This window comes from Sardina pilchardus, chromosome 6, assembly GCF_963854185.1.
Source record: "Sardina pilchardus chromosome 6, fSarPil1.1, whole genome shotgun sequence".
Classification (NCBI taxonomy): domain Eukaryota; kingdom Metazoa; phylum Chordata; class Actinopteri; order Clupeiformes; family Clupeidae; genus Sardina; species Sardina pilchardus.
This window is the reverse complement of record NC_084999.1, coordinates 11,472,031-11,495,273: the sequence shown is the minus strand read 5'-3', so window position 1 is coordinate 11,495,273 and position 23,243 is coordinate 11,472,031. Positions and strand designations below refer to the sequence as shown.

The 23,243-nt window shown below is 43.7% G+C and overlaps 1 protein-coding gene across 2 annotated transcripts; it reads right to left on the bottom strand.

Moving 5' to 3' along the window:
• Positions 1-1,223: 1,223 nt before the first annotated feature.
• LOC134082593 (membrane-spanning 4-domains subfamily A member 4D-like) lies at positions 1,224-6,417 on the bottom strand. Of its 2 annotated transcripts, none has more exons than XM_062538417.1 (8): positions 6,314-6,417; positions 5,738-5,901; positions 4,057-4,167; positions 3,834-3,890; positions 2,434-2,589; positions 2,223-2,336; positions 2,043-2,120; positions 1,224-1,941 (listed from the first exon to the last, which is right to left on the bottom strand). In XM_062538417.1, the coding sequence occupies exons 2-8, from the start codon at positions 5,894-5,896 to the stop codon at positions 1,828-1,830; spliced, it is 789 nt and encodes a 262-aa protein (XP_062394401.1). In that variant the 5' UTR covers positions 5,897-5,901; positions 6,314-6,417; the 3' UTR covers positions 1,224-1,827. The 2 variants fall into 2 exon arrangements, with proteins under 2 accessions (XP_062394401.1, XP_062394400.1); XM_062538416.1 differs by having other exon boundaries at positions 2,043-2,123; positions 6,314-6,412.
• Between the last annotated feature and the right edge of the window lie 16,826 nt (positions 6,418-23,243).

Sequence of the window (23,243 nt, the reverse complement as noted above, 5' to 3'; positions counted from 1 at the left end):
TATTTAAAAAGCGGGAGGTCTTTGTATTAACAGCCCTCAGCCTTCTACCCGATGAGGATCCTAAGAAGATGGGTGGCAGGATAAGTTACAGTACATCCAGCAGGATTTCCATGCCCTCATTGCATGTGGGCCTTGTAGATTTCTGGTAAGGGGGTGAGTTAGTTTGCAACCTATGATCTTCTCGGCTGTGTGAACTATTCTGTTTAAATGTAGCCTGTTCTGGACAGTTGTGTTTCCATACCAGACAGTAATAGAGAAGAATGTGTGTAAACAATCAAGAAAAACTGTAATAATGATAGAGACAAATACACTTCATTAATGCCCCTGATTTTATTGAATTTGACTAATTTGACTAATTTTACAATGGACCTCCTATACCTGTTGTAAAAAAATGTGTATTTAGAGAGAGAAAGATTGGGAGAGGGAAATAATGTGTGTGTGTGTGTGTGTGAGAGAGAGAGAGAGAGAGAGAGAGAGAGAGAAAGAGAGAGAATGAGATTGAGAGAGAGAATGTGTGTGAGAGGGAGAGAGAGAAAGATTTAGAATGTGTGTTTGTGTGTGTGTTAGAGAGAGAGAGAGAGAGAGAGAGATCAGTGATAGACAGTATGAATATAAGTGTGAGTTTTATGCTTCTGCCCCAGTCTGACCTATATCACTGTTAAAAAAAAAAATTGCTAATATGACAGATTCAAGGCAACACATTGCATTCAGATTGATGTAATCCCAACGATAAGCAATGTGATTACCCCAATTACAATAAAGTGGTTGTCTTTACTATTATTTAGTTCTGATAAGGGACAGTACTTTACCCCACAACTACAATCATGTGGTTGTCCTTACTAATATTATTTAGTTCTGTTAATGAACATCATACAGGCTATTGTCGGGAGAAATTTTGACTAACACACCACACACACTACAAGAGAATCTCATAAAATAATCTTAAGAGTTTAAAATAATCGGCCGTTGTCTTTGATCAGCCGATTATCTTTATGTGTGTACCCCCTTTTTATATTTTCGATATATATTTTTTACTGCTATAAACATTCTAATAACAGTTTTGTCAGTATTTTCTGAAGGGTCAGACACTGGTCTATGCCTGCCTGGACTATTGGTGCTTTGTACAGTACACTAAATCATCACACAAGCTATTCCCACACAGATTTTCAAAATCCTATCAGCTACCCCATATACCATTTCAGTCCCATGAAAATGACAAAAACTACAACTACACTTTTTTAATCCTTAACAACTTCATGTTTTGACATAACATAACAAAATAGTGAATACCATTTGGGTACAAAAGATGAATTTGTGACACAATCAATATCACTCCTCTTACACTTCTGAATCTAGGACCTTATATCAAATCTATAGGCACACAGAACAAGCTTGTCATGGTAAGTCATACTGAGATCTTGTTTGGTCATAGTATAAGATATTAACTCTCAAACATCCAAGATAATCTGTAGGCTAACTAGCTATAACATTCATTCAGCTTGCCAAAGTCTAAGAAACCAAAGACACATAGTATATTAAATGTCAATTATTAACAGTTGCATATTTAATAGAATTACAAATTTCACTAAGACTTCATACTGTACATGTTATTCTTCTTCCTTATTCTCAGAGAACCCAGGATGGAGTCACTTGGAGTATACTAATAGCTACAGTTTAAATTGAATAGATACAGTTGATGACTACGGAGCGGGAATCGAACCTGGGTCGCCCGGTGTGCGGTGCAGGGGCCCCAGCCAGTGGCGCCACGGCTAGGGCCTATATTTTGTTTTAAAAATAAAGATCCCCCTGTATCTGTGGTCATATGTCTCATTCTTGGGTAGCGGTGTATTCTGGGGGCAGATCTTCAGGTCTACCAACCTTCAGGCCATCAACACAGCTGTGATGAGCAGGAGGCACCACACTGCTTTGGAAGCGAGGCGCCTGGAAACGCAACATATGACAAGTTAGCTGAGGGATCTATACATTTGTTTATTATAAGGCTAATTTATAATAAGCCTAACATAATGTTCAGGACTCTGTACCTCTGAAGTATTCAGGGGAGGTGCAGAAAGGTGGGAGGTGGACACAGAGGGTGGCACCTGGTTTGAAATGTACATCACCTGCTGCAAAATGGCATACAAAACATGCAGAGTTGCAGTACATTCAATGAACAGTTCATAACTTGACAGCATGAGTGCTATTGGACTATGAACACTTCTCACCTCAGTGCTAGTGCAGCAGGTGGCTTTGCAGGCAAACGCAGATACACAGATGGAAACAATGAACTCCAGCACTGACAGCACTAGCATCACTCCACGAATCCCCAGTACCCTGCTCTATTAGGGAAACCAACATACACAACAATCTTAAGACAGATCAAGGTTATTGTATAGTAATCTAAATATAATATATAGTTTATAATGCTATACCTACCACATATATTTTCCCCATAAGGCAACTGTAAGCATGATCATCATCACAACTGCCTACGCGAGGGTATACTGGGATAACAAAATCAATGCTATGGACAATTATAGCAAGTCCTGCTGTTATTGTGCTGAAGATGTTCATCCCCAGTGATGCTTTCACCTAAAATATATATTAAAAAAAATCAAAATCACATCACAATAACCATTGTCTTCTTCAGTCTAATATTGAATTATGTTCCGTCAAACTGAGGTGCATTTCACAAAAGCATAGTTCAGTATCATTTGTTTCCCATACGTTGACTAAACGTAATCAACACTGGCTGCCACACAATAATATTTTATGTTGTACTATTTACTGTAAATGAGATACAATTGAGCTGAGCTTTTTACACACATAGCAGAACTACAATGTGATACAGTACCTTACAGTTCTTTTTCCAATTGCTAAAACACAATTTTGAAAACTGGTGGTTTTCTCAAAATTCACACACAATTCACAAAACCACACACCCAAACTGCAAAATACCTCAAGATATCCTGCAAACTATAGATAACCAAAACTATAGTATTATCAAAATCTAAATTTTGCACCAAATGGCACACACTTTATTCATTCACCAGATTTTTGTCCAACCAACTGTTGGGCATAATGAAAAGCACTCTCATCGTTAGTAGTCTATGCTTTGCCATAATAGTAAAATAGTTCAAATTGTAGAAACGTCTTCACATGCACATGCATATTTGCAGATACACACACGCTGTTGAAGCATTTATTCACCAAAACAAGTCAGTGCAACATATATGCACAGCAGATCTATTTACATTTGACTCTCCCTTCCCCTGTCATTCTCACCCTCCCTCTTCCTCTTCCTCTCTCTGCAATGTCTTCCATTTTTGTTGTAAAAAATGGTGCCCTGCTGGTCAAAATGTTCTATATAAATAAAGTTGTTCTCTGCTTAGAAATGCACCACGTTTTATTTGGTCTCACCATACTTGGTTGTGTGACTACTCGTGTAACTGTATATTAATAGGGAAAACATAGAGGTGTTTGGTCGCTTCTAACTTCATCTCTGTTTGGATCCTAATGAATGAACTGGGCTAGCTAAGTGCTATCAAAGTTGCGCTGTGCGCCAGAGCCAGTGAGTGCACACATTGAAACGTGAGAGGTATGTATCAACTCGTCTTAGTTAAGGGAATAACGTAGTTTAACATGAACAAACGGTGAAGTGTTCCTTCAAGCCAGGCTTCTTTACTTGTGCCAATAACTGAAAGTTATCTCTGCAAACAGAAATGAAACTCCCGTCTGAAATATCTGAAAGCTTTGAAAGTGGTGAAATGTAATGTAGTATATGTTGCATTAAGGTTTGATTTAGTGTTGAATGGTCGTTGTGTAGGCCTACTCACCAAACAAGGATTGAGCTTCTTTGAAGCTCCAACAGTGAGAGAACCAGCAGTGATATACTGGCAGACATACACAAAAAAAACATAAAAATACATCTGGTATTAGGAAAGCAAATGCAAAATGAACTAACTCAGAAATAGACTGGAGGTTTTTACAATAAAAAGTTATTGAAGGATTTGTTCAAACATAAATAATTACTTAACTACAGGAAAAAAAAAAACTCACAATGATGGATCCCCAGAACATGATGCGAAAGTAATTGGATATTGTTGTTACAAAAAATGCCGTCACGATTCCAAACAAGAATACAACCACACCAATCATTATTTGAACCGTCTGTGGAAAATAAAAGCAAAGAACATATGTTAACTTCTCATTGTTAATTCATCACGTTAATTGCAAAAGTTTACATTTTGATCTGCGAGGACTGCAGTTCAGTTCAGTCTGTTTGCCAGCCCATAGGGCCCCATTGTGGACAATTTTCAATACACCAAAGTTTTCTGTCAGAAAAGCATAGTATTGTAGCCTAGAATTCTAGCGGCGAACAATATTTTTGCCTAGTGGGATGGTCTAGGGTCGCACCGTTGAGGCCAAACCTGCGCTAGGCTCCAGGCCAGCCTAGCCAATCAGAACACTCTATCTGTGTACGGAGTCCTTGAGCCAACCTTAGCTCACCTTCGGCTTCCGATATTGACGCCAGGGGGCTGGACCATGCGTCCTCGTCCAACGAGTTGGGTGTGAGACGTGTTGCACAACCATAGAGAAAAACAAAAGATGGATGAGGCTAACGAAGCGCGCTCGTTTGAATCGGCTTTGGAAGAGTTAGACTTGGGCTTTTCTTTGAAGGTTGAGCAGAAAGAAGCACTCAAGTCATTCGTTTTACCGTAAAGAAGGATGTATTTGCTGTTTTGCCGACCGGCTACGATTGGCCACAATTTCTCACAAATGCTGGCCTATTACGTGCAGAGGCAGTTTGAAAGACAACTGTTCATTCCACCCACAGGCTTCAGCTCTGTGAATGGTCCGACCCCAGACTATACATTTCTGTATAGATTGGCTTGCCAGGCTAATAGTATTGATCCCCAGTACAGAAACTGCCATTTGCTGACTTGCGTTTGGGCAATTTGCATAATTTGCATAGCCTACTTAGCAAAAAATAGCATTATCCCCTATATGACACCATTTCATAATCTGTTATGCCAATTTGTGCAATATTGGAGTGGTTTTAGGGGTTCAGCTATAGGATGCTAAATCCTTTTCTGGTGTCTTGGTGTCCCAGGACATCAACATCCTGGTTGAGCACTGCTCTACTCAGCCTTCATCACTTCTTGCCAAGGCTGAGGGGTCAGCATGTCATCCTCAGGACCAATAGCACATGGATGCCTTTCATATCAACTCGGGTAATTTTCTCAATTTCTTTCCGGGGGAGAAACCTCCAGACCCTCACTATATGATATGCACCCCCTTTTAAAAAGCACTTCCAATGTCCCTGTATTTACCATTGATACTCCTTCCTGCCTTTAGTAGGGAGAGGGCTTAACTTTACCCCACCATTTCCCCTTCTCTGGGTGTAACTGCTGTAAACTGATAGATAGATAGATTTGCTGATCCCCAAGGGGAAATTCAAGGTCTCAGCAGCCTACAGTAAGACACCCTGGCCTGCACAACATACACTACATGTAAACATGCATGATAAAAAGCAAATCAACAAATCAACAAATCAACATGACTAAAAAGAACAGTAATCTCTATCTCAAAGTAGGCTATTGATATAATAGGCCTGCAGGAGACGGAACAGAGGTCTGAGTGAGAAGACATGCTTTGAGCGTAATGAAGGCGAAGGAAGAGCTCAGTTGCGGTGGTTGGTTATCTGGGTTATGTGGAAATTGAGTAATCTTAAACTTACCCCCATGGCAGTTGGTTCTCCTTTAAGGAATGTCCCGAGCGAAGAGGGTGGAGTTAAAACAATTCCGTTCTGGGGTGAAGTGAAACTTTGAGCTCCTTGTTGTGGGAGCACATGAGTGACCACCACAACGGCGTTGGTGGAAGGAGCAGAGTTGGCCATGGTTCCTGCTGGAAGTGAGACAAAAAAAATAAAATAAACCTGTCAGCATCTCTTGTCAATGAATTTATTCCTACTGTAGATGTGTGTCTTGTGGCTTCCACACGCGTTTTCAACTCGACTGCGCTGACAATAGATCCTATGATTCTGTAGCCTACCTTGCCATTTCTCCACCTAACTAAACAACAAAAGAAATTGATAAAAAAATAAATAATAACTACCCGATTTTTAACAACCGGCTACGTGTGGAGAAAGTATATCATCAATAGTAATTATCACATGAAGTGCATGGCGCCTCTCTATCAACAGGCGTCACATTATTCCGTTATTCAGGAGGGGTGTAGCTAATCATTCGAGTTCGCTCACTAGTAAGTCAAGTTAGGTAGGCGTTTAAACAAATAAATGACTAAAGAAACAAACCAGAAAGATGATTGGTAATTGAAAGTTGAATGAAAACAAATTCCCGAGTGGCTATGATGATCAGTGGTCGCCTGGTCGGCAGTAGGCCTATCCCAGATTGTTTGTGCTTCCCTACTTCTGTAAATCGGAATCTGCGTCACTGATGGAAATTGACGCTACCAACTAGGGGCGTAGAAGTGTGTGATTCGAAGATGAATATTCAGTGGACCATGAGATAGACAGACAGACACATACACACACGCACGCACGCACGCACGCACGCACGCACGCACGCACACACACACACACACACACACACACACACACACACACACACACACACACACACACACACACAAATAAATAACGCGTAAGAGTGGGCTAGTGATGGTTCCAGAGAGAGTACACCCCTGAGTAGTTTGTCCTTCTGCTTTTGCATTTTTCGTAGTCTTGAAATGTAAGACAAACTGGATAGATAAAACTCTATCCTTTATTTTTGTAGCCATCAGCTGGACCAACAAAACCCTGTCTTTGCTGAATTACTGAAGTTAGGCAGCTGTGGGCTTAGTCCTTGGATTGGAGAGCTCCTTGGAAAACTAGTTTGCTGCTGGAAGTGGTGCTGGTGAGTGGCCAATAGGTGGCACTCTACCCTATGGCCTTAAAATATCGATCCAATGCCCCGGTGCAGTGACGGGGACACTATATTGCAGGAGATGCTGTCCTCAGGTGAGACGTTGAACTGAGGTCCTGACTCACTGTGGTCATTAAGGATCCCATGGTACTTATTGCAAAGAGTAGGGGGTTCCATGGTGTCCTAGTTAAATTCCCAACCTGGAGTATTCAATCTGGCCCCCTAATCATCCCCCAGTGTAATTGTCTCATTCACGCACTCATTCTCCACCTCAAGCTGGTGTGTGGTGAGCGTTCCGGAGCACAATGGCTGCCAAGCACCACCCAGGTGGGTGCTATATACAGTACATTAGTGAGGTTCACCCTCCACTATGGAGGGCTTTGAGTGCTGTGAAAAGCACTATATCAATATAATGTGCAGTGCTGCTGTTTTGCCTTCTCCTTACAGTCATGTCGCCCTTTTTGAATGTTTTTTGAATTATGAATCATTATGATGACCTCAACATTTGTATGGGAAATCTTTGTAGTCAGCAGCTGTGTAGCTGGGTTTCCAACCAGTGTAAGTTTTTACCAGGAAATCCTGTGTTCTCAGAGAGGATACACATTGATACCACAATTCCAAACTGAGTCAGGTAAGACCTTTAAAACAAATAAATAAATAAAACTTTACAATCACCTGCATTTCATTGTCTGCATTTGTACGCTGCACAATAAAATTGAATCTAATCTAATCTGACCTATCACATGGACCTCTCTTGTAATACCACTTTGCACCATGTGTGGTGCTGCCACTCTATGAAATTAAATACAAGTCAGTGGAAGAGCGCAATTGGCTGTTTGCAGGAAAACTGGATTTGAACAGAATTCTAGCTCCTTTAAACATCCCATGAGCATTGGCACTCTGCACACTACTGTAAATGATCACACATTGAGCTATTCCCACACAGATTTCAAGCTCATACAGCTACCCCATGCATACCATACCATTTCAATCCCATGAAAATGACAAAAACCAATTACACCTTGTTTAATCCTTCATAATTTCATGTTCATATGTTTTGACACATTTTCAAAATACTGAATGATACCACATGAGTGCAAAAGAAGACTACATAACACAATCAATATCACTCCCCTTCCTTTTTTCTGAACCTTATATCAAATCTATACAGAACAAACTTTTGGTCAAGTCATACTGAGATCTTGTTTGGTCAAGATATTAGCTCTCAACGCCCAATATAATCTGTCATTAGCTATAACATTAATTTATCTCAGCAAAGTCTAAGAAATCTAAGACACATAATCTTTTAAAAGTAAATTATTAACATTTGCATATGTAATAGAAATAGACATTTCACCGAGACTTCCACACGTCATTCTTCTAGAGAACACGGGATGCAATCACTTGAGTATACACTAGTTAACTATACTGTTTAAATTGAATATATAGGCCTATTCGATAGTAAATATACAGAAATGGCTTTACATGCAGACTTACACTTAAAGAATATGTATTGAAACTAGTGGCTTTAGTGGACTGTATCTAGGTGAGGTCCGTGTGTAGCAGTGTCGCTTTGGCGTGTCGGTAAGAACACTTCTTGAGACTGGAATGCAGTTAGCTGTTTTAATGCAAATATTCAGGCAGCACAGTAATACACAGGGGTCAGATGATGCACCACTGGTATAAAGCTGAGGAACTTCACACACATTGTGGTTTTATCTTCTTAATTATTTAAATGAATTGTGAAATAGAAATTGTGGTCTAAAAGGAAAGACAGAAATAATAACTTGGTCGGCATAAATTACACCAATCACTTACTTTACACAAATAAACATACATTTGAAACATATGAAACGTCTCTGTGTAATGTATTAAATATTTCAAGTTCTTGGATCAATATATTACCAAACACGTATACAGGATGAATGCACATTGCTAGGCGTTCACTTAAGGTGCTAATGGGCAGCTATCACGTGCACAAAGAATGCTTCACGGAGATAACAGCAATCACGTTAACATACGAATCTGGATGCTATCTGCTATACAACTTGAACACATTTGGATGCTAACTGTTAACGTTAGACTTCAAACACAATTGCATTAACCTAGACCTAGGCATCATTTACATTTGCATATGGCTATGAGCTAACCAAAAGGATTGTATGACAAACGAACTTTCTATATAGTAAGGAATGCTTTCTAATGAACAAAGTAATCAACTTACAGTTTGTCATGGACGCACAATCTCTACTTAGACTAAACGGTAAGTAAATTATAATGTTAGAAACTGTTAAGCTAGTTACTACACGGATGTAACAATCAGGAACAACGTCGGAGATCTTCTACTTGCTGAATCACCCGCGAACTGTCTGTAGCCTACAACTTGCATGTCATGCGCGTGCGCAAGTGCAGGGCTTTCAGTCTCTATCAGTGGCCTTCTTAACATAGCCGCCCCCACATTTGGTAACAAATGTGATCTTCTAGAAAGGCCACGAATCCTCAGTCCTTAGTCACTGTCCGCCGCCATCGTCGTCCGGGATCTCAGGTAGAACGATGAGACGGACAATGGGTCTGGTGTACACTTTATCCTTGATCTGTATCTTCGCTGACCTAACATGGTTGTCAGGGCCTGGATACACCTCTACCACCTTCCCAATTTGCCAGAGGGAACGTGGTATCTGTGGGTCCACCATCATGACTACAGAGCCCACTGTGAGGTCAGGAGCTGGAGACGTCCATTTCCCTCTCCTCTGCAGGCCAGGTAAGTAGTTCTTCACGAAAGCAGTCCAGAATCTATCTGCTAGGACTTGAGAGTGCCTCCACCTCCGACGTCCAAGGAGCTCTGATTGTGGATAAACCACCTGAGGCAGTGCGCTGTCAGGCCGCCCCAGTAGCAAGCAATTGGGTGTCACCGGATCCAAGTCAGCTATGTTTGCAGAAACATAGCCTAGTGGTTTGGAGTTGAGTATTGACTCAATCTCAATGAGGACGGTTCGGAGCACCTCTTCACTCACAGTCTGGGAGCCAATGGTGGTGTATAAGGCAGTCTTGACCGAGCGAATTTCGCGCTCCCATGCACCACCAAAGTGGGGAGCAGCAGGTAGATTATAGTGGAATGAAATTTGTTGCACGGCAAGATGTTGCTGGACATCAGGGCTTATGTTGGAGAAGGCTTCCTTCAACTCTTTCTCTCCTCCTCGGAAGTTGGTTCCTTGTTGGAAGCTTGCCCCGCCGGGCTATGAACCTCCGTAGAGCCATCAGGAAGGAGTCAAGGTCAATTGAGGTTAACACATCTATATGTACCGCTCTGGTGGTAAGGCACTTAAAAAGTATCCCCCATCTTTTCTCTGTTCTTCGTCCAAGTTTTACCACGAGCGGACCAAAGCAGTCGATGCCACAGGAGTAGAAAGCAGGCTTAAACAACCTGAGCCGAGCTGGTGGCAGGTCGGCCATCTTCTGGACAGCTGGCTTCGATATCCATCGACAACACTCCAGACACTTTCGTTGGTGGCTCTTCACTGCCTCACGGCCTCTCAAGATCCACACTCTGCGCCTCAATTCAGCGAATACTCGCTCAGGTCCAGGATGGCAAAGTTTTGAGTCATACTCCTGAATGAGCAACTTAGTAGAAGGGTGGCCTGGATCAAGCACAATGGGGTGAACTGTTTCTGGATCCAGTCCCTCCACTCTGCGGAGTCGCCCTCCTACTCTGATGACCAAATGGGTTGAGTCAAACTCAGGTGACAGGCAAAGAAGACGGCTACTGGATGCTACAGGTTTACCTGCCTTGAGAAGCTCGTAGTCACTGGCAAAACTGTGTTGCTGTGCCTTCTGGAATGCCAGCATTTCTGCGGCTTGATACATACTGGCCGCAATTGGTCCAGACAGGCCGGCCGCCCCGTGAAGCTCTTGCGCTAGCGATTCCACAAGGTCTTTCCAGGTCTTAAATGTAGGCCCGTCTGTTCCTGTTGCGTCAGAAGTGTGCAGCCCACAGAAGGTAGAACGCTTGAACTCTGTGGCATCCTCTACCACTGAGTCATTAGATGGAGAAAGAATCGGCCACTTGTCAGGTGGTAACTTCAGGAAGTCTGGTCCTTCACTCCATCTGTGGGGTTGAACTAACTCTTGCAGGGTTTTGCCCCTAGTGAGGTCATCGGCCGGATTCAGGGATGACTCAATGTATCGCCAGGCTTTGAGGTCAGTAAGCTCTTGTATTTCCGCCACTCTGGTGCCGACGAAAACTTTGAAGCGGCATGACTCCGAGTGGAGCCATGTCAGGACTGTTGTTGAGTCGCTCCAAAGGACAAGGTGGCGGATGTCAAAGGTGAGCTCACCTTTCAACAGCTTTGCCAACTGTGCCCCGGTCACTGCGGCACACAGCTCCAGCCTGGGAATTGAAGTCTGTTTCCTAGGTGCCACTCGTGAGCGAGCAAGGAGAAAGGCAACATGAATCGTGCCTCTGGAATCTTCAGACCTAAGGTAGGTGACGGCCCCGTAGGCCTTCTCGGACGCATCACAAAATATGTGAATGTCTCTCTGGGTGTCTGGATGATCCATGTCTGCTGGTGTGTAACATCTCGGTAGCTGCACATGAGGTAGGTGTTCAAGCTCGCATTCCCAACTTTGCCAAGCTGTCAGCAGGTCTTCAGGGAGATTTGGATCATCCCAATCCCTTTGCTGGTCCCATAGCCGCTGAACCAGTATCTTCGCCCGTGTAGTATAGGGAAGTATGAACCCAAGTGGGTCATACTGGCTGGCTAACACACGGTAGATGTTGCGCATGGTGGTCTGATCGTAGGTTACTGTTCTGTGCTTGTAGCTGAAGGTATCGGCACCACAATGCCAGATTAGGCCTAGCGTTGACTCAGGTGCTTCGCCCTTGTCATGTGCCAGCCACAGTTCCAGCTTGTCGGACCTGGCCTCAGCAGGTAGGTGGTTTATGACCTCAGGCTGGTTGCTGGCCCACTGTCGGACTTCGAATCCTCCAGAGGCAAGGAGGCTTCTGAGATTGTCAATCAGTTGCTTTGCTTCTCTGGCAGACGGCAGGCTCTGCAAACAGTTGTCGACATAAAAGCACCTCTCTATGGAGAACCGCTCCATGCTGTTGGGACCGCTGTGGTTGAAGACATGCTGCTGTAGCGCATAGGTAGCACAACACGGGCTACAGGTGGTCCCGAATGGCAGCACTTGCCACTCGTAGACATCAGGTGTCTCTTCTCTCTGCATGTGGCGCCAGATGAAACGCAGAAGGGGCTTATCCTCAGGCAGTAACAGCACTTGGTGAAACATACCTTTGATATCGCCACTTATGCCAACACTGTGCTCTCGGAACCGCAGAAGGACTCCGAGTAGGGAAGGGCTCAAAGTAGGGCCAGGCAGCAGAGAATCATTCAGACTCACGCCTCTGTATTGAAAGGAACAGTCAAACACAATGCGATTTTTCCCGTTATGCTGCACCATGTGGTGCGGGATGTACCATTTCTCACCACCGGATGGAGCATCATGTCCAGGTAACCTCGCTACAGTGCCGGCTGTTTCCAATTTCTTTATTTCTCCTTCATAGGTGGCTGCACTATCCATGTCTCTCAATAGGCGTTTCTCTAGGCCTCTGAGCCTTGGCATCACAGCCTCCATTGGAGCTTGAAGGGTAGGAGAATTCTTTCGCCGAAGCAGAGGGGTAGCATATCTTAGCACGTCATTAACCTCTACTCTGGTGGTCTTGGAATCGAGGAGATCAATGGCCTGTTGGTCTTCTCGAGAGCGTGTCACCTGCTTCTCACCTCTAGCCGGCAAAACATCGAGCTGCCAAAGCTTTTCCACATTCCTCCGCAACTCTACTTCCAGTGGGCTGAGCGAGGTAAACAAGCACTGCTGGGATGACAATTTTAGCTCTGTGAGCCTAGCTGGACCTTGAAGCGTCCAACCGAGCCTGGTCTTGATTGCTGCAGGGCCACCTGGAGGTCCAAGACAAACAGGCTCGATGGGATTGATCAGGTGAGGATTGTCGGCTCCTATCAGCAGCAAAGGATTCACTCGGTCAAATGGCTGGAGAGGGATGTCACGGAGGTGCTTGAACTTTGACCTGAGGCTGGTCACAGGGTAGGTCTGATCAGCAAGGCTGAGGCGCTTTGATGTGAAGGCATCACCAATCACAAAGGCCTTGTTCGGCTGAGTAATGGGTGAGACTCGGAAGGTAACAGACATGCCGTCCAGTGTCTGCACATCCTGGCGAATGGTCCGCAGGGTCAACGTTTCTGGAGGTCCTTGTAGCCCTAGCTGCTGTGCTGCGGCAGGCAGGAGCATAGTACGTTCTGAACCATCATCAAGCACTGCGTAGGTTTCAAGTGTCTTGTTCTCATGACGGAGAAGGACTCTAACTACTTTCAGGAGGACACGACTAAACTCCACTGGTCGGTCCAGGTAAAGGATCTCTGTGGCAGAGCTAACAAGACATGATTCTTCCTTTGCAGGTTTGACATTGACATCATGCAGTATCTGGAGATGTTTACCTTGACACTTACTACAGGGTTTCTTAAGGGTACACTCTGCTGCAGTGTGCCCTCTTCCACATCGCCAGCAGCGTCGATTGGTCTTAATCCACTCTATGATCTGATTTTTATCAAATGACTTGAATGTCTCACACTGGCTTAAGAAGTGCTCCTTGCTGTCACAATATGGGCAGTAGGCTTGCGGTTTCTTGTTCCCTGTGCGGTCAGGTTTCTTCACTACTGGCACTGCCTCCTCAGCGCCGTGGAGTACTGTGGCCGGACGGGAGAGTTTGGAGTCACGCTTGGGATCTGCCTTCCGCTTACCATCTGTTTTGGCTGGCTCTTTCAAGATAGCTTGACCTTCACTGTCTTGACACCATGCCTCATATTCTAGCCATTCTGAAAAGTCTGTGAGGTTGTACCCGGTACCAGGTAGGCGGCACATACATCTGCGGAATTCTGAGCGTAGATCTGAGGGGAGTTTACTTAACAGACGTTCCACGTGGGACCCACACTCAAGCTCCACTGCGCCTTCATGACCCAGCGTCTGCAACATCCCCACTAAGGCACGCACTTGTAAGGAAAACTTCTGGAAGGCCTGTGAGTCTCCCTGTCGGATATCTGGAGCACTCATCACAGTGGCAATTTTCTTTAGGGCCAGCTTCTGAGGTCGTCCAAACTTATCTGTCAAAGTAGCCATGGTATCTGCATAGGGTGTAGGTGAGTTCAGATAGGCATCTGCAATTAGACGAGCCTCCTCTAACTTGAGATGATCCAGAAGAACCTGATATCGGAACAGGTCTGTGGCATCAGGAGGTAGGAGGTTGTCCAATGCAATCTTAAGGCGGGTAAACTCACTAGGATCTCTTTTTGAGAAGTCAGGAATGGTTGGAATAGGTCCTCGGTAGGTTCTCTCTCTTAGGAATGCTAGTGGCTGCTGGACATAGCCATCTTGAACAGATGTGGTTGGCCCATAGTGCGAATAAGGATTCAGTGGCGTGCGTGTTGAAGTGCGGTTGGTTGATCGCCGTGGGTCTGAAGGTCTTGGTGGGTTCATGTTGGATGCAGACTGGTATGGAAACCCATCGGCATAAAGATGGCTGTTGGAGGCAGGCATATGGTACCGTTGCCTATAATCATGTGATGAAGGTAAGTGATCATCATAGAGCTGTCGACTTGATAGTGGAGGAGGTGCCTGTGTGTTCTTAGGTAATGCTGACCTTGTTTGATCTTTGATCACTTGTAGCTCACTCATCATCCTGTTGATGGAGTCCATAATGAACTGCTCTCTCTTATTCACTGGAGTCGGGTCAACAGGATCGTGGTGGTCTCTTTGTGCAGCATCTGGACTTACATCCCGTTGCTGATAATGCTGTGAGTGGTGCTCTGAGTGAGGCCTGGACGCAGGTGTGCTTTCTGCCTGAGGAGCTGGTTTAGACCTGGGCTGAGAAGGATGAGGCAGGTTAGGCTTTGATGTTAAAGCGTTGGCAGAGGTGAAGGGCAGATGGCGAAAGGATGGTATGGCATCAGGATAAGGACTTGGTGCTGACTGCTCATAAGATGACATCCCATAAGGTCTATTATGCTGCGGTGCTTCTGGCCCTTGAGTCTCATAGCCGTCTCGATGTCTAAGAAGAGGCCAAGAAGGCCTATGATCCCTCTCTGGTGCTCCAGCTGCCTGTTGGTCCTCAATGGCATTCCACTCATCAATCACCACGTCATCACTCTGACTAATAGGGCTGGTAGAGCGAGATGAATATGGTGTTATCCTCCTGGCTTCATCCACTGTCCTCTGTTGTCTATCTTCTCGCCCCTGTGCATACTGTGCTGCATTACTTCCTTCTGATTGCACTATTCGCCGCCGGCCAGCAAGCTGGACATCATAATCTCCTAGAAAGGCAGGCTGACGAGACTGGCGCTTAGGGCGCACGGGGGGTAATAGAAGGTTACTAGGTGGATGATGATGCATTCTGAAGGTAAAGGAAAGGAATCCAAAGTAGCACTACTACTCCGGCTCGATGGACCAATATTGAAACTAGTGGCTTTAGTGGACTGTATCTAGGTGAGGTCCGTGTGTAGCAGTGTCGCTTTGGCGTGTCGGTAAGAACACTTCTTAAGACTGGAATGCAGTTAGCTGTTTTAATGCAAATATTCAGGCAGCACAGTAATACACAGGGGTCAGATGATGCACCACTGGTATAAAGCTGAGGAACTTCACACACATTGTGGTTTTATCTTCTTAATTATTTAAATGAATTGTGAAATAGAAATTGTGGTCTAAAAGGAAAGACAGAAATAATAACTTGGTTGGCATAAATTACACCAATCACTTACTTTACACAAATAAACATACATTTGAAACATATGAAACGTCTCTGTGTAATGTATTAAATATTTCAAGTTCTTGGATCAATATATTACCAAACACGTATACAGGATGAATGCACATTGCTAGGCGTTCACTTAAGGTGCTAATGGGCAGCAATCACGTGCACAAAGAATGCTTCACGGAGATAACAGCAATCACGTTAACATACGAATCTGGATGCTATCTGCTATACAACTTGAACACATTTGGATGCTAACTGTTAACGTTAGACTTCAAACATGTTATGTATTGAAGTCGTTTTCATCTGCTGGCCACCGTAGTATTTAGGAATTGCACTATTCTAGTTTTGATATATGACGGCCACCGTAGTTAGGAAGTTCTAGTGCTTGCGTTGTCCTGACTGTAATGATGCACGATAACTTCAGTAAAGCCGCCTTCACATTGGCACTCCGTGATTCGCAGTGCTCCCCCGTACGACGTCGGACTTGTCCGTTGGAAGTGTCGGAGGCTTTTCGAGTTTGGGAGTAAAATGTACAATAGTGCTATTTTATTTCTAAATTAATTGTCTAACTGCCCTAATAGTGTTAAAAGACCATGTAAAACAGTGACATGACAAAAAACTTCGTTTGGAAATAATTATTTATTTTACATCAACCGTTCATTTTATTTTTCACAAGATGGGCTTATGCACCACTATGGATCATACACGTTCCTTTTCGATGACTTTTGTTTTAAACTTTATCGTTTAAAAGCATGTAATATGACATTATAAAAGATAGATATTCAATTTGTTTATCAGTACCATAGCAACGCTAACTTCCTTCGGATAGGAACCGTCCGTTGCTGTCGTACGAGTTCAATTATTTTAACGCATGCGGATGACCAACGGACCCGATTTTTTTCGCACCGCACTGTTCGGACCCATTCGCATACGGTCTGCGAATCTCCATAGGAAATGAATGACTTCCGGCCGTTTCGCAGTCGTATCTACTGTGCCAATGTGAAGGCGGCTTAAATGTTCCTGAACATTAAGCCTGGTGTCGTCTTCTTCCTTTTCCACAACCGACTTAACATTGGCGACGAAGCGGATTGCTAAATCAACTAATGATGCCGAACCGAAGGTGTCCCAGATAGCAAAATGGCATTGAATCAACGTTGAAAGGATTCGTTGAATCTGCATTGAACTCCGAAGTTGTTTCGACATTGAAAGCGCTCGATGAGATTGCCGTTGAAACAACATCACCATTTCAATCAACTAAAACGTGGATTCAACGTTGATTCAACCAGTTGTGATTGCCGTTGAAATTACATTGAAATTTCAATGATAATCAAACGTTGATTCAACACTGATTCAGTCCTCATTCAATGGTACCATTATTGAAATTTGGTTGATTCAACATTGAAAACGTGTCATAAACATGCTTTACCGGCAGCTGGTTCCAGAACCTCACTGCGTAAGTTAAAGTGTTACGTTGTCCCGGTAACGCGATTTGCTGTTCTAAACAAACGACCAGAAAGTGGCATTTTCGTGTTGTTTATTTCAAAATGAAAATAAATTAATTTTAAGCGGTAAAAGTCACTACCATGTCGAGGCGTGTATGTATGCTTCTGGTGTAGGCTACATCAAGCAGGTTGGCTCTCAATCATGCTAACACAGCCACCTGTGTACAGTACTTATAAATTAACGTTTCTGGGAATTTCTAATAGTTTGGAGATCCTTCTTGTGATTTTTACCTTGAGTTTTAAGTTTTAATCTAGCACCTAAAAGGCACCTTTGATCTAAAAGGTGTAGGCCTATGTTACGGCTTCCCAAGGGAGAACCACAACATAAATTGGAGAACAAAAGAGTTTTAGGCTCAAAAAGCGTCAAAAAGTGTAAGAAGCAGGCCCAAAGGCTGGCAAAAACGCAGGGAAGTGTGTGGAAAAGCTGGAGATCAGCGACATGATGCATCCGGCAAAATAGGAAAAAACTTAAAATGTTCTCCAGATCAGGGCTGGAACAGGACTTTTCAACGGGGCTGGCCAGGTGCATAAAATCCCCGCTAATTGGACACCTGGACAGAACAAAGAGACTGGCAACCAAAAATCCATACCATGCACAACCAATAGGGCGTGCTAACAAAAACCATAATGGCAAGGCAACAGCAAGAAACTTAGGGGGCCGTAACAGTGTTAAATGTGCATATACTGTATGCATTTCTCTCTGCCCCTCTGTCTGATGCTGGGCAATGACCAAGGAGATTTATCCTGATAAGCTGTCCTTTATTGACACATTTCTGGAGATTATAGTAATTGTTCCATTTGGAATACAAAGGCAAGATTATATCGCTGCACATGATAAAGCAATCTGTAATTAGCTGTTACACTCATATTCATCTCAGTCTAAACTATCTAAGCCTACTGTACATAATCTATTAAAAGCAGATTTATAGTTGATTAAAAGTAACAACAATTGCATGTATAATGCAAAAAGTCCACAGACTTTCATACATAGGCTATTCTTCTTTATCTTTCACTAGGAGTCACTAGGAGAATGCTAGAGACCAGTTGCAATTACTGTAATTGAATAGATACATTTGATATTAAAGAGACCCTATGCAACTTTTCCATAGTCATAAAATCGCTCAGAAATCTTTGTTTTGCTTGACTGACCAGTTTCATCGAAAACAGTAATATTTCCTCCCGCCCCCAGTGTCCCTATCCGCTATTGCAACCTTGCAGTTTCTGCAGGAGACGATCGTTCCTTGTTTACATCTGGAAGTCTGAGACGCGTAAGGAACAAAAAGAACCACGCTTGCAATTTATATATTTATATATAGCCTATATGTATAAATATACACGCTAAAGCTGTCGGGGAAGCTCTGCAGAGAAATATTCAAGCATAAAACGAGCGAAAACGAAAAACGAAACCGAAACCAGAGATGAAATCGCCAATCCTGCATACAGTAGTTCCTCTTTAAAAATGGCTTTACATGCACACTTTCAGTTAAAGAATATGATGAAGACATAAAAGCAATCTGAAAGGTTATAATTTCTTTCAAACATAATGCCCCCCATGTACATGTATCTGAAAATGTCGTCATGTGTCTCAATCTTGGGTAGTGGTGTATTCTGGGGGCAGATATTCAGGTCTACCAACCCTCAGGCCATCAACACACTGCTGTTATAAGCAGGAGGCACCACACTGCTTTGGAAGGGAGGCATCTGGGAAAGCAACACATGACAAGTTATCTGAGGGATCTATATGCTTCTGTTTATCATAAGGGTCAGTCAAAATTATCTTTCCATTTAATTATTCAGGACTCAGATGTGCTCAGAGGAGGTGCGACACCTGTTGCAAAATAACATACAAAACATGTAGTGGTAGATTCACTGTAGAATGTACTAACTGCACAGCAAAAGTGCTACTAAGCTATGAACACTTATCTCAGTTATACTCACTCCAATGTGGGAGGTGGGAGCAGAGGGTGGCACCTGGTACATAACCTGCAACAAAACACAAAACATGTAAAAAAAAAAAAGTACAATCAATGTTCAGTATACTAACTGGACAGAGGAAGTATTACTGGACTATGAAGACTTGTCGCATATACAGTATACTCACCTGAGCATTAGTGTAATGTATGAACGCCAGAGATCAAGGACCAAACATAACACATGTGTTGAGACGTACTGAGATCTTTAATGAAAGCTTGTCACGTGATTATAAAGACATTGTACGGGTGCCCGTAGGCGACATACATCACATCCCCCTTCTTTAAGTTTAAAAAACACATGAAAATATGACTGTAAACCGCACATTATCTGTATATAAAACAATAAACAGTAAACCCATTTCATTACAAATAGTAGTCAAATTGCATTGCATTTTTTTTCTCTTCAGAATGTAAAGAAAAGTTCATTAAAATATTTTTTTTTATTTTTTTTTTTATTTTTTTTTTTTATTTTTTTGAGTCCCATTAAAAGTCTTTCTTTCCTTCTCTTCTTTTAGTAATCCACAGGAGCCTTGGAATAAGTGCTGTGTGCAAGAATATGTGCATTCTGAGACATTGTTTGTGTGTGCATGTGTGCAAATGAGGTCAGTTAAGGTTTGTATCTGTCTGGTACCTTTACTTGTCTGCCAGACCGTGTGAAGTAGTCACCTTCCAGCTGCGGTTTGGAGTCAGCTGTTTCCTCATCTTCAGTTTTCACCTGTGTGTTGGAGTGACTCACCTCAGGCTTGATGTCAATGTCTGCATCGGCCATCGGCGTTGCACACTGTTTCTCTGGTCTTTCGTAGATGTTTTCTGTTTCTCCTATAGGTGCTGCCATCTGGAGTCTGAACAACGAATGACCTTGGTTGCTCATGTTTGTGAAGGACAACAGCAGGCTGCCATCCATCCTTTCGCTGGACTCTCACGCTTTCTCCTTTGTGTAGATCAGGAAGACACCTTGTCTGTCTGTCGTAGTAGCTTTTCTGTTTCAGTTGTTTTTCTTTCAGCTTGTCACTGACCTGGATGCTACTTTCAGGAGTCAGCAGAGCTGTTGTTGTAGGCAGTTTTGACTTCAAGCGCCGGCCCATTAGGAGTTGTGCTGGAGAGTACCCGACGCCCTCTAGTGGAGTGTTGCGGTATTCCAGCAGCGCGATGTAGGGATCTCCATTCCCATCTTGTGCTTTCCTGAGGAGGTTTTTGACGGTTTGCACCGTTCGCTCAGCCTGCCCGTTGGACTGTGCATGCCCAGGACTTGAAGTAAGGTGTCTGAAGTCCCAGTCTCCAGCGAAACGTCTGAACTCTGCACAGGAATACTGCGGGCCGTTGTCAGAGACCAGACGGTCTGGGATTCCATGCCTGGAAAATATGGACTTCATTCCTGGCCAGTATAGCACATCCCTCGCTCTCTCCTTGCACTTGACCACTCCAAGATGTGATTCATGGATCTTGCTCAGCATCTCTCCACGCAGCTGGTTCGGCACGATGAGCTTTGCAGCTTTAAACAGCAGTCCTGATGAACAGCTGATCTCTTCTCTGTATGTCCAGTACGCTTGAATGTCTTTGGGAACTGCATTTATGTCTTTGGGCCAGCCATTCATTGCTACTTTGTGCAGCAGTTGCATTTCGGGATCAGCAGCAGTTGCCTCTCGGAACATGTTCAGCTTCTCCTCAGACACTGGTAGCTGTTGAGTGACCCAGTTGACTTCCAGTTCCTCTCCAAGCAAGTCCTCAGTCTGCTCATTCAGGAATGCACGGCTCAGGGCGTCGGCGATGTGCATTTCTTTGCCTGGCTTGTACACTATGTTAAGGCTGTATCTCTGCAGTCTAAGCAGCATCCTCTGCAGCCTTGATGGAGCTTGGTACAGAGCCTTTTTGAAAATAGCCTCCAGGGGCTTGTGATCACTCTCAACCAGAATGTCTTTGCCATATACATACTGATGGAATTTTTCACATCCATAGACAATGGCTAACAGCTCTTTTTCTATCTGTGCATAACGGCGCTGTGCATCGGACAGTGCACGCGATCCATAGGCAACAGGTTTTCCTTCCTGTATTAAAACTGCTCCAATGCCTTCAGAACTGGCGTCTACAGAGAGTGTCACAGGTTTTTGTACATCATAAAATTTCAATGTTGGTGCATGTGTCAGTAATGACTTGAGTTTTTCAAAACTTCTCACCTGACCATCTTCCCAGTGCCAGTCTACATCACTTTCCAGCAGTTTTCGGAGTGGCGCGCTGACCTCAGCCATGTTGGGAATGAACTTGGCAAGGTACTGGATCATCCCCATGAATCTCATGAGAGCCTGTTTGTTCTCTGGGGTAGGGATTTGCGCCACAGCTCTCACTTTTTCAGGATCAGGCTTGAGACCCTCTGCTGATAGGATGTGGCCTATGTACCGTATTTCTGGTGTTCTGATCTTGCACTTGCTTTTGTTAAGCTTGAGATTCCACTCTCTTGCTCTGTTCAGCAGCTGCACAAGCCGTCTGTCATGCTCCTCGTCGTTCTCTCCCCAGACCAGAAGATCGTCGATCACGTTGACCACACCATCCAAGCCTTCAATCATTTGTGCGACAGCACGCTGGAACACTTCAGAAGCTGATGATACGCCAAAAGGTAAGCGCAAAAATCTGTACCTGCCAATAGGCGTGTTGAACGTGCATAATTTGGAACTCTCTTCATCTAATTGTATCTGCCAAAACCCATGGTTTGCATCTACCACTGAAAAAACTTTTGCTTTCGGCATGCTTGACACCACCTCTTCCACTGTGAGCAGTGGGTAGTGTTCGCGCTTAATGGCTTGGTTAAGGTCTTTTGGGTCTATGCAGATTCTTATTTTATTTGGCTTCACCACTGTTACCATACTGTTCACCCAGTCGGTTGGTTCATGCTGTCTGGTGATCACACCTAGCTTCTCCATTCGCTGTAGTTCCTCCACTATTTTGCTCTTCAAGGCCACTGGAACTCTCCTTGGTGCATGCACGACTGGTGGTATGTCTTTGTTTATCTGGATGTGGTGTTGGCCTGGTAGACAGCCAAGACCAGTGAACAGATCATCAAATTTGTTCAACAACTCATCTTCTGATTTAATTTCATGCACTCTTTTGATCATGCCTAATGCTTCACATGTCTCTCTGCCCAGTATTGCTGGTGCATCACGATCAATAATTTGGAAATCAATCTCATGCTTAATTTCTTTGTATTTGCAGGTAAGTGTTACTTTACCCAGTGGCGACATCTGGTGGCCAGAATACGTCACCAACTTGCATCCTGATTTTTTCATCAATGTCGTGTTGCATCCGAGTGATCTGAAAGTTCTCTCAGCTAGAACATTACACTCGGCTCCCGTATCAAGTTTAAAACTAACATTTTGGCCATTTATGTTCAGCCTTTCAGTCCATCTGGCTTTGTCACTTTTCGTCTCAGTTGCAATTGTTTCTATTTTGACCGGATTTTCTTCTCGTTTCAATTCCACAGAACCAACAAAGAAATCATCATCATCATCATCATCCACTTCGACTACGTGCAGCTTCCTTGCATTATAGCCGCTGGCTTGCTGCTTTGCTTGCCTGCACATTTTAGCGAAATGATTCTGCTTATTGCATACCCTGCACGTTTGACCGTACGCCGGGCATTTGCTTGGACTGTGTTCATATCCGCACTTGAAACATTGTCTCACTTTTTGCTCATTTCCAGTCACATTCGTTCTGGCCCTGTAATCATTCCCGAACGTCTTGCGTCTGTCTGCGGTCTTGGAATGACTGACACTCCTTATTTTGCTCACCTCAACTTCTTCATTGAGCGCTTTTACTTGGGTCACAGTCATTTCATTAGCGCGGCAGATATCAATGGCTTTTACCAAGGTTAAGCCCGTTTCTCTAAGCAGTCTTGCACGCACATGATCTTCGCGCACGCCACAAACAATTCGGTCTCGTATCAACGAGTCATGTAGATCCAGGAATTCACAGTCTTTTGCTTTGTTTTTTAAGTCAGTAACATATGCATCAATACTTTCGTTGGGGCCTTGTGCTC

Coding starts and splice junctions, on each gene's coding strand:
- LOC134082593 (XM_062538416.1), bottom strand. CDS start 5,896: ATGGCCAACTCTGCTCCTTCCACCAACGCCGTTGTGGTGGTCACTCAT. Junction 4,168..5,737: donor GAGAACCAACTGCCATGGGG/GTAAGTTTAAGA, acceptor TATTTTCCACAG/ACGGTTCAAATAATGATTGG. Junction 2,590..3,833: donor AGAAGCTCAATCCTTGTTTG/GTGAGTAGGCCT, acceptor TATATATTTTAG/GTGAAAGCATCACTGGGGAT.